The following is an 11,252-nucleotide window of genomic DNA, read 5'->3' on the forward strand; positions in this document are numbered from 1 at the left end:
CCAGCCCCCCTCTGTTCCCTGTGTCCCCTGGCCCCCTCCGCCAGCCCCCCCTTCATTCCCAATGCCCCTGGCACCTTCCGCCAGCCCCCCCTCTGTTCCCAATGCCCCCTGGCATCCTGCAGCACCCCCCTCTGTTCCCAATGCCCCCTGGCATCCCGCATCACCCCCTCTCTATTCCCAATGCCCGCTGGCATCCCGCAGCACCCCCTCTCTGTTCCCAATGCCCCCTGGCACCCCACACCAGCCCCCCTCCATTCCCAATGCCCCCGGCACCCCGTGTCAGCCCTCCGTTTGCAGTGTCCCCGCACCCTTCCATCCCGTCCCGATTCGCTCTGCCCATCGGCCTCCCTACACAACTCCCCCAAACTGGACGCTGCCCGTCCCCCGCCGGCCTCAGCTTGACACTCACCTAGAGCTGGGCAAGAAATTTGGGAGGGGTCCCCACATGCGGTGTCAGGCGGACCCTTGGCAAATTTCGAGGGGGGATTGAAGCACAGAGAGCTCCCCCAGATCTAGTCGGCCGTGGGTCTGCCCCAACTTGCTGGGTGGCTCCAAGAGACAGAGGAAAGAAAGGGGGGGGGTGACAGAGACGCTAAAAATGACACAGCAGGCCAGGCGGGTGAGGTCCCGCCTTCTGAGACGGGACGGGCTCTCGTGGGGCACAGAGAGGGGAGGGGGAGAGTAGCTGGGGGTCTCCTGCCCAATTAGCCCCCAATGTACAGCAGAGAGAGAGAGAGAAAACTAGTCCCCCAAACTCTCTCTGGTGTAGAAGGAGATGGATCTAGTGGATGGGGGGCTGGGAGCCAGAACTCCTGGGTTCTCTGGGAGAGGAGTGGGGGGTCTATCGGTTAGAGGAGAGGGGCTGGATGCCAGGACTCCTGGGTTCTCTGGGAGGAGACTGGGCTCTAGTCGGCGGGGGGTTGTTGGGACGCAGGACTCCTGGGTTCTCTCCCTGGCTCAGTAGGAGAAGGCAGGTAAACATTAGAGGGAGGGTTGAGAGTTTTGGGGTCTTGGTGCTGTACGCCCAAGCTCGTCCAGCGGGAGGGGAGGCAGCTATGGATGCTTGGGGGGCAGCAACTGGTCTATCATCACTCAGCATCCCTAGAGATTTCACACACAGGGGCAGATTGCAGCTGGCGCCCCCTAGAGGGGACAGAGCCCAGCCCCATTCCCTGTGACCCTGAGCCAGCCAGTCCCCGCCCTGGGGCCGGATCAGACCCGGCGCTCCCCAGAGGGAACAGGCCCTGCACCCCATTCCCTGCCCCACTAACCGCCCAGCCAGTTTGGGGCCTGGGGAGGTTATGGCAGCAGGCCTGGAAGTCCCCGATAAGCCCTTATCTGATGCCAGGCTCAGGAGCTGGCGGTTGGCGGATTCTTGGTGATGGGGCCTGGAACAACCCACGCCAGGGTGCTGGGACGGGCAGCGCAGGGGGGGCAGGTGGAGAATAACAGACCTAGCTAAGGGAGACGCCCCCCAGGCCCCCCGCTGTGTCTGGGGTGGGAGGGCCACAGTCTTCCTGGCCTGTTCGCTCCCCTTCCTCTGCTAGTATCCCAGAGCCAGGGAGAGAACCCAGGAGTCCTGGCTCCCAGCCCCCCAGCTCTAACCACTAGCCCCCACTCCTCTCCCAGAGCCAGAGAGAGAACCCAGGGTTTCTGGCTCCCAGCCCCCCCACTCTAACCAGTAGCCCCCACTCCCCCCCCAGGGCCAGAGAGAGAACCCAGGGTTTCTGGCTCCCAGCCCCCCCACTCTAACCAGTAGCCCCCACTCCCCCCCCGGGACAGGAGAGAACCCAGGGTTTCTGGCTCCCAGCCCCCCCACTCTAACCAGTAGCCCCCCCCCCCCCCCCGGGACAGGAGAGAACCCAGGGTTTCTGGCTCCCAGCCCCCCCACTCTAACCAGTAGCCTCCACTCCCCCCCCCCGGGACAGGAGAGAATCCAGGAGTCCTGGGTCCCAGCCCCCCCCAGCTCAAACCACTAGACCCCACCGTGGCTGTAGCTCGGGACGTCCCCGCGACACTGGCTGATAGAAACTGACGCAGATTCTCCGTCAGGATGAGCCCCCTGGCCCTGCACACGGGGGGGTGGGGTGAGTAACCCAGACTTCAGGGGAAGCCAGCGACCGATTCTCTGAAAAACACCCGCTTATCTCCCAGCACCAGATAAAGGGGAAGGAGCTAAGCAAGACAGAGAGAGAAATAAGCCCAAACCCAGCCCCGCGGTGCCCCTCACTCCCGACCCGCAGCCCCCTGCTAGCCCAGCCCTGGGACAGCTCACTCAGCACTATAGATCCTTGAGCATCAAGCAGAGATCAGTGTCATTAGGCTAGTAAATACAGTAGGTCCTACATGAAGCGCAGCAGGTTCATAACATAAGGCCTGTTGTAATAACATTGTAATGGTCCAGGCTAGGGGGACCCTGATGCCCTCTGCTGGAGAGCAGAGGCTCTGAAAACGCATCGTGTGTCATGCTTCCTATACTGCTACCTAGTAGCGGAGAGTCTCCGTGCACTCACCCTCTTTCCCTGAGGGGGAGCTCAGCTCCTGGGTGATTCTAATCTCGCCCTTGGCTGAGCTGGCCAAGCTCTCAAGCTCACTGTCCCGGTGCATCTCCACCCACATATCAGGCGACAACTTCTGGATGCTGTGGCTGATCCTTTCCAAATTTCCAGGGGACACTCTGGGCACCGGCGGGCAGGAGTCTGTGGATTTGGAGAGGGGGAGGAAATTAGAAAATGGGGAGATACATGGGGGGCCCCTGCCCGGCATCCGGTCAGCACAGCCCCCATTTTAGCATCTTGGCCACTGAGTGCAGATCAAAGAGCCCCCAGGCGGTGAGGCAGAAATTGATGCCGTCACTAGGCCAGCTCCCCAAGGAAGCAGAACCCGGGGACCCCTTCAATGAGTGACCCCCTCAGAGAAGGGTGGTGAAAATGGGGGGCACAGAGAGCTCCTGCCATGGGGGAGCAGAATGGGGGACGCTGCTCTGGGGAGATTGAGGGGGCACTCAGAGCCCCTGGCATGGGGGAGCTTAGGGGACACAGAGGGAATCTGTGAATTAAAGGGGGTGGGGGGGGACAGAGCCCCTGGGGGTGCAGTGAACTTGCCACGAACCACAGGACTGGCTAGAAAAGCCCCTGACCACCTAGGCTGAACTCCCGTATAGGTCAGGCTGGTGAATTTCACCAAGGGTCCCCCTGCGCTGAACCCACTGACTTGGCTAAAGCCCCTTCCAGAAAGGATCCGGCCCAGATCCAACCCCATGGGAGTCAGAGAATCCACCACATCCCTTGGTGGTTTGTTCTGAGGCCTCATCACCCCCACTGGGAAAAGTCAGGGCCGTGTTTCCAGCTGGGTTTCTGCTTTTCGCTGAGATTAATAACCTCGTTAGTGCCCGAGATTCTCTCCCTGGGAAGGGGTTTATACATCAGAACCAAGCCAGCCCTTGATCGGGTGGGGCGTGGGCAGCACCCGGCCAGATTGGGGTGGGGGGGCTGATCATGGGTGGAGTGTGGGCAGAGCCCGGCCCGATGGGGGGGCCCTGATTGCAGACGGGGTGTGGCCAGTGCCTAGCATGACAAGACCCCAATCTCAAAATCAAAGTTTACCATGGGAACCTGACTATCTGGCATGTCCTCATTTATTTTTTAAAACTTAACTAAGCTTTTTGCCTGGCCTTTCCTAGATTGTTTTATTTCCTTATTGATAGGGGGGAAATTCTGCAGCTTACTGAGCTCTGCAAGGGTGTAAGATCGCAACCGTGAGAAAGAAAGAAAAAAGACAAAGATTCTGCTGGGGAACAAAGGGGGCACTGAAGGACGACACAGAAAGAATCAACAATGACTGAAGGATCACACGAAAGGAGTTTCCACCCTGCTCCTGGCTCCTTTTCTAGGGAGCTCGGCTTCCCTGCCTCCATCCTTTCCTGGCTCCCCAGGGCTCGGTCGTTCTCTTCTCCATCTGCACCTTCTCCCTCCCACAAACCCGAGTCCAACTCCTGCCTCCACTCCCGGATCGACCTCACCAAGGTAAAATCCAGCAAGTAGCTCCTCACCTGCCCTGCCACCCAACCCAGCTTGCCTGTCACCGTCGACACAGGCCTCCCTCCCATGTGCAGACTCCGTGGAAATCTTGTGGATGGCGCCCAACATCCTCAAGATCCAGCTTTTCCTCTCCATTCAGCTGGCCTACCGCTCTCCTCACCCCACCGCATCGTCCGTGCGATCTTGCCCAGCTCATCCCCCTCACCCCGGAGATCCTCCTCCGAGCCCGTTTCTCTGCCCATGCTGCCCCTAAGAAGAGAGGAACGGCCACGCTGGGTCAGTCCAATCACTAGCCCAGAGTCCTGTCTGCCGACAGGTGCTCCAGAGAGAATGAACAGTGGCCGATCCCATTGCCCAGTCCCAGCTACTGGCAGGCAGAGCTTTAGGGACACCCAGAGTATGGGGTGGTGGCCCTGGCCATCCTGGCTAATAGCCACTGATGGACCTATCCACCATGAACTTATCTAATGCCATTTCGAACCCTTGCAGCCCTCCACTGCCGCCCCCTTCTCTGGCGCATCAAACAGAGGCTCTCTGGAAAACGAAAAGGAGGTTTTTTTTAACCACATGAGGAACAAAAACAATCCCGGGGATGGTATTGGTCTATTCCTTGCTGGAAATGGTAGGCTCACCAATCCTAGCGCAGAACCGGCAGACACGGTCAATAAATATTCCTGGTCTGGGTGAAAAAACCCAGACGTTGCAAGCTCATCGGACGAGTGATGACAACAATTTTTCCATTGCAGTAGTGCCTCTGGAGGACGCTACTAAAGTCAGACATTTTTAAATCATCAGGCCCAGAGAACTTCAATCCAAGAGTTTTAAAAGAGCTGGCCGACGAGCTGGCAGTACTGTGATTGTTGCTCTGTGGTAAGTCTTGGGGCACTGGGGGAAGGTCAATGTGTAATAAATCAATGTGCCAATTTTTTTAAAAAAGGGCAAACAGGATGATCTGGGTAATTACAGGCCTGTCAGCCTGACATCCACCCTGGGAAAGATAATGGAGCGGCCAGGGGCGGCTCTAGGTATTTTGCTGCCCCAAGCACGGCAGGCAGGCTGCCTTCGCAGCTTGCCTGCGGGAGGTCCCCGGTCCTGCGGATTCGGCGGCTTGCCTGCAGGAGGTCCCCAGGCCTGCGGATTTGGCGGCACGCCTGCAGGAGGTCCCCAGTCCCGCGGATTTGGCGGCACGCCTGCAGGAGGTCCGCCAAAGCCGCAGGACCAGTGGACCCTCCGCAGGCATGCTGCTGAAGGCAACCTGCCTGCTGCCCTTGCGGCGACTGGCAGAGCACCCCCCCATGGCTTGCCACCCCAGGCACATGCTTGGCGTGTTGGTGCCTGGAGCCGCCCTGGGAGCGGCTGATACAGGACTCGATTACTGAAGAAAATAGAGTGATATAATTAATGACAATCAACAGGGGTTTATGGAAAACAGATGCAGTCAAACTAATTCGATATCTTTTTTTGACGAGATTACACATTTGGTTGCTAAAGATGACAGTGTTGATGTAACAGGCAGACTTTGCTGAGGTACCGCATGACACTGATTAAAAATTCACACAATGTAACATTAACACAACTTTAAAAACTGGCTAACTAATAGATCCCAGAATGTAACTGTAAGTGGGGAATGATCCTTGAGTGGGTCTGTTTCCAGTGGGGTCCCCTGGAATCAGTTCTCGGACAGGCATTTTGATCAATGCCCTGGAAGAAAACATAAAATCATCCCCGATAAAGTTTGCAGATGGTTCAAAAATTGTGGGGAAATAATGCAGGCGGGCAGGTCAGCGATACCGAGCCCCCTGGCCTGTCTGGGAATCCGGGCATAAGCAAACCGTGTGTGGTTTCCTATGGCTAAATGTGAACGTCTCCAGGTAGGAACAAGAAGGCCAGACATGTTGAGTGTGGGGGCTCTGCCCTGCGAAGCAGCGACTCTTTGAGGTGAGGAATCTAGGACTGCACACGGTCTCTGGCAGCCGATTTAGCACCGTCGCTTTCCGGATCTTGACTCCTGCCCCCAACTCCAGCCTCCGTCGTCGCTGGTGGCTCTCCCACCGAGCATCTTCAGGCTTGGGCGCACAGCCCTACGGACATCCACCCTGTTCTCCACCTCCTCTGCCATGATGCCTCGGGGAAAACCTTGGCGAGGGGAAGGCTGCTGTGGCGTGGAGCTGGCTGCAACAGGGACTTGTTCCCTTGTGGTCCCCAGTCTGGACCCACCCTGAGCCTCGTCTCAGACAGGAAGCTCCGCGGGGGGAGGGACTGTCTTTTTGTTACAGGTCTGTACTGCACCTGGCATGGTGGGGGCCTGGGCCGTGGCTGGGGTGCCTAGGGGGTACCATATTACACCTAATAGACACTGTACAGCGCCCGGCACGGTGGGGTCCTGGGCCATGGCTGGGGTGCCTGTAGGGGAGTTACAATCTCACCTAATAAGACACTGAGTAATCAAGCGCACGGCACCGGTGGGGATACCTGGGCCAATGGCATGGGTGCACATAAGGAGCGATACCGTATGACACCCTACATAGTCACTAGAATAACGCGGGACCGGCGCAGGTCAGCCTAGGCAAGGCTGGGGCACTAGAGGTACATAATTAGAATACACCAATAGATGTAAACAGCGCCAGCGCAGGGGGACTGCCATGGCTGGAAGCGCCATAGAGGTACTCCAGTAATACCCTAATAGCAACTGATAACACGCCCGGTCAGTGAGTGGGGTCCAGGCCATACGGCGCGGCGCCTAGAGTACCAGATAAACACACTACATACGATCACTGGTATAACAGCGACCAGCGCAGGGAGTCTCTAGGCCACGGCTGGTGGTGCCTAGACCTAAACAGCACTCGTATTCAGTGCAATAGGCGTTGTCCCCCCAGAGAGAGAATTCATGCTGCAAGAACAGAAAGCAATTGACAGAATGGCGGAAGAAGGTGCTTAATGAAAAGACAAAATGAGCGGTGACAGCGGGAGAACAGGGCCTAGACATAGATGACGGGGAGCTGAGCGTAAGAGAAACATGTGCGAAGAGGAAGAAAATGAAAGAGACGATAAGAAGAAGCCGCGAAGAGAGAGGTTTAGGACTGAGAGAGTGGGAACGGAGAGAATGAGAGCAAGCAGGCACGGAAGTGAGCGGCTCATAGCCAACCAAACTCTGTGCCCGCACCCCCGCAACGTCAGCACAAGCTCAGAGGCGGAGCACATCGACAAGAGATACACGCATCTCCTGCACAGGCTGGGCAGCTGTCACCCGCCTGTCACTCAGCGTGAGGAGAAACGGGGAAAGCAAGGCAGAGTCCAGGGACTGGAACCGCAGAAGTCCTGGCTCCCAGCCCCACTAGCTCTAACCACTGAGCCTACACTCCGCTCCCAGAGCTGGCATAGAGAGAAACTCAGGAATCCTGGCTCCCACTACAGAACCAGACTGGGGTGGGGCAAATTCCACGAAAGGGGCCGAGAGCAGTTCCACATAACGAAGAGCAGTTAATTTAACAAGCCAGTGACACCACATGAGTCCCAAAGAGCCAACCAGGAAACCAGAGGGAGATAACATGGGGATTAGAATTTGAGTCACTAATTACAAGGACGATAAGGGAACTGGGGCAATCTCCGCCCTCCAACAGGGCTGCATCAGAGCCTGTGTCCCCTATAGGGATAGGCCCCTGCAACCCCGTTCCCCACCCTCGCTGAATCACCAGTCCCCACATATGGGCAGCTGGTGGAAATGGGTGCCCCCTAAGAGAGGAATCGGCTTGAACCCATTCCCCCCCCCCCCCCCCCTCAAGTCCAGCCAGTCCCTGCCCTGGGGCTGGGTGGGAGCCAGTGCCCCCTAGAGGGGAATGGCCCGGTGCCACATTTCCCACCCCTCTGAGTCAGCCAGTCCCTGCTATGGGGCTAGGTGGGAACCAGCGCCCCCTAGAGGGGACAGGCCCCCACGTCCCATCTTCACGTCACACCACATAAGGGGCCACCCATTCGGGGTCCACCACAGACTCCTCCACGGGCCGCTTGACGTGGAAGTCGCGCTGGTGCTGGGGTCCCTGTCGGGCTGTCCTGTCCCCCCGCTGGGGAACAGGGAGCTCTGAGTGGTGGGCGGGCAGCGGGGAGGTGAAGAAATAGGGATGCAGCAATGCCTGGAGGTGGGGAAGAAAGGGTTAACCTGGTGACACCCCCGACCCAGCACCACAGCAGACTAATGGGAGAGCCTGGGGCGCCCTCTGGTGGCATCTCGAGGTATTGCACCCCAGCCCCACGGCACCCCCTAGCACTGGGCCCTGACTGCCAGGGAAGATTAGAGATGGAGGGAAGTGGGGTGCAGTGGGTTGGAGGGCTGGGAGCCAGGACCCCTGGGTTCTCTCCAGGCACTGGGAGAGCAATGGGGCTCCCTTACCTGGGCTGCCTTCACACGCTCCCGGGAAGGGTAGACCAGAAAGTGCTTGAGCAGCTGCAGGGCCTGTGGGGGGGCGTCGGGCAGCACCTCCTCCAGCGGGATGGGTGGGTTGTCTTTGAACGAGATCTTGTTGTAGTCAGGGAGCTCCGTGATCTCCTGCCATGGGAGATGGGTGCTTAGAAAACCCAGGAGTCCTGGAGTCTCAGCCCTGCCTGCTGCTCTAACCACCAAACCCCATTCCCCTCCCAGAGCTGGGGAGAGAACCCAGGAGTCCTGGAGTCCCAGCACCCTCCTTCTCTAACCACTAGCCCCCACTCCCCTCCCCGAGCTGGGAGAGAACCCAGGAGTCCTGCCTCCCAGCTTCCTGCTCTAACCATTAGCCCCACAGCTGGGGGAGAACCCTGCCCCCCACTCACCGGCCAGATGTGCTGGCTCGGGGTCCCCAGCACCCGGAGCACACAGCAGAGCTGTTCGATGTCATTCTCCCCGGGGAAGAGGGGAGAGTTGTTCAGCAGCTCAGCAAAAATGCAGCCCACAGCCCTGGAGCAGATGCAGAAAAGGGGGAGCAAGGCAGGGGAGTTTATGGAACCACAAGGGTAACTCTCCATGACTGATCCATATCCCACAGTGTCCCTGAGGTCTGCGAGCCAATCCTCACTGTCCCCAGGTACCGCTGAGCAGCAGGAGAAGTGTGTGAGATCATTTAGGGCTCAGTCGTGCCCCTCCCTCCCCACACACACGAGAGATGCTGGGCCCTCAGGATAAAAAAAAAGTAACAGGAATTCCCGGGACTCCCGTCTGGGGAGAGAAGCGTCAAAGCGCAATGCCTGCCCAAAGAGCCGACAGCTTGCAGAAGTGCAAACTGGCTGAGTGTAACGGATACAGGGGCACTGCCTAAGTCTGCAGAGAGCCTGAGCCGGTTGCTTGTAGACATGAGAACCGTCCTATCACGTCTCTACTGGGGGCGTGGGAAAGAGTCCTGCCCCCCAGTACACAGAGGGCTGTGTGGGGGCTGAGACCCCCTCTAGGGCCTGCTCTGTGGTCTGGCTCCCTGTAAAGGGCTTGGGCGGCGTGATTATGTGGGGGGAGCATGGCCATGGGGCAGGACAAAAAGGGCTCGGCTAAGGCTGGATTAAGGAAGGAAGCCCCCCTGGCCACGCCCCTTCATTAAGTATGCAATCGAATCCTGCTCCAGCAGAGATCTCTGTGTTCTGGACCCCCACATCACCATGGGGAGGGGATTCACACTAACGAGGGGCCGTCCAGCCATAGCAGGGCTCAAGCATGGAGGGGAGCCTAGAGTAGGGGGATTCTAAACCATGAGGCGCCGGGGAGCTCACCACAAATCCACCCCTTCGTCATACTTCCGGGCACCATACAGGAGCTCTGGGGCACGGTACCACCTAACGAGGAGACAAAGAGACGGTTACACACCTCCATACTCTCCACTAGCATCTCCCTGCTCTATCCCACCAGCCCCCACTGCCCTCCCGGGGAGGGTGGGGAGAGAACCCAGGAGTCCTGGCTCCCAGCCCCGTGCTCTCACCCACCAGACCCTTCCCATCCCAGAGCGGGGAGAGAACCCAGGAGTCCTGGCTTCCAGCCCCCCTGCTCTATCCCACTAGCCCCTACTCCCCTCCCAGCAGGAGAGAACCCAGGAGTCCTGGCTCTCCTTCTACTCTAACCCACCAGACCCCTCCCCTCCCAGAGCTGCGGAGAGAACCCAGGAGCCCAATTCCTGGTCCCTGGCTTGGTGGAGCGACCAGGTTCTGTGGCCAAAAGTTCCAGCCCAGAGCCTGACCACTCCCACTTACCTGGTGGCCACCTGGTGGCTGTAGAGCCGGCCTGCGTCATTGGAGAACACCCTGGCGAGGCCGAAATCCGCAATCTTCAGCTGCCCCGTAGAGCTGATGAGTAAATTAGCTGGTTTCAGATCCTGCCGGGAACAATGAGTGGTTTACATGAGTGGGGGCTGGGAGTCTGGACACCTGGGTTCTCTCCCCAGCAATGGGAGGAGAGTGGGGCCTAGTGCTTAGAGCAGGGGGGAGCTGGACTGACCCGGTGCATGATGTTATTGGCATGGCAGAAGGCCACTCCTTGAAGCAGCATGAGCATGTAGCCTTTCACCTGGGCCTGTGTCAGGGGCTGCTGGGCATTGCGGATCACCTCGGCCAGGTCCGACAGCATGTACTCAAACACCAGCACGAAGCCTGCGCCGTGGGGGAACACTGCCTTCAGCTTCACCACCTGCGACAGGGGAAACAGGGCAGAGCTGTGAGCCCAGCCAGCTTGGTGTCCCGGCTCTGCCAGGTCTCAGCCACGAGCCTATCGACCCCAGTATCCTGCCTCCAGTCCGAGCCATGGGCCCGCCAATCCCAGTGTCTGCTGCCCCAACCAGTTCAGCACACCTGTGTAGCCAGATCTCCCAGAGAGACAGATGGACACCCACCCATAGCTCACGTCTTCTGCTTTCTTGGCATCTTAACTTACCAAGTATCTATCAGCAACAAGAAAGAAAAAGAAAGAAAGAAAGATCCATCCATCCATCCAGAGGAAAAACATGGTTAGTTTCTAACAGAATTTTTCCAGTTTTTCTCATCAAAACAAACAAACAAACAAAAAACCCACAATATTTTATTTGGGTCACAGCAAAACCTTTTGATGGTTCCTCCCCCTGTGTTCTGGGGGTTTTTTTGGTGGAATTTGCTGAACTTTTGGTTCCTGAAAACTGCAGTTTTTGGCAGTTTCACTCTGTTGATTTTGTTTTGCCCAGCTCTAGAAGCGAATGAACGAAAAGACAGAAAGGCAAAAAAAAAAAAAAAAAA

At 57.9% G+C, this 11,252-nt stretch overlaps 1 protein-coding gene across 1 annotated transcript; it reads right to left on the reverse strand.

Annotated features, from left to right (window-relative positions):
- Positions 1 to 7,859: 7,859 nt before the first annotated feature.
- CDK20 (cyclin dependent kinase 20) lies at positions 7,860 to 10,907 on the reverse strand. Its single transcript, XM_075070574.1, has 7 exons — positions 10,888 to 10,907; positions 10,486 to 10,699; positions 10,242 to 10,363; positions 9,768 to 9,830; positions 8,844 to 8,967; positions 8,428 to 8,583; positions 7,860 to 8,170 (listed from the first exon to the last, which is right to left on the reverse strand). The coding sequence occupies exons 1-7, from the start codon at positions 10,905 to 10,907 to the stop codon at positions 7,988 to 7,990; spliced, it is 882 nt and encodes a 293-aa protein (XP_074926675.1). The 3' UTR covers positions 7,860 to 7,987.
- Positions 10,908 to 11,252: the final 345 nt, after the last annotated feature.

Source organism: Chelonoidis abingdonii, chromosome 11 (genome assembly GCF_003597395.2).
Source record: "Chelonoidis abingdonii isolate Lonesome George chromosome 11, CheloAbing_2.0, whole genome shotgun sequence".
NCBI classification, from domain to species: domain Eukaryota; kingdom Metazoa; phylum Chordata; order Testudines; family Testudinidae; genus Chelonoidis; species Chelonoidis abingdonii.

Coding starts and splice junctions, on each gene's coding strand:
- CDK20 (XM_075070574.1), bottom strand. CDS start 10,907: ATGCCAAGAAAGCAGAAGAC. Junction 10,700..10,887: donor ATGCCAAGAAAGCAGAAGAC/GTGAGCTATGGG, acceptor CTGGGCTCACAG/CTCTGCCCTGTTTCCCCTGT. Junction 9,831..10,241: donor AGCCACCAGGTGGCCACCAG/GTAAGTGGGAGT, acceptor TCTCCTCGTTAG/GTGGTACCGTGCCCCAGAGC.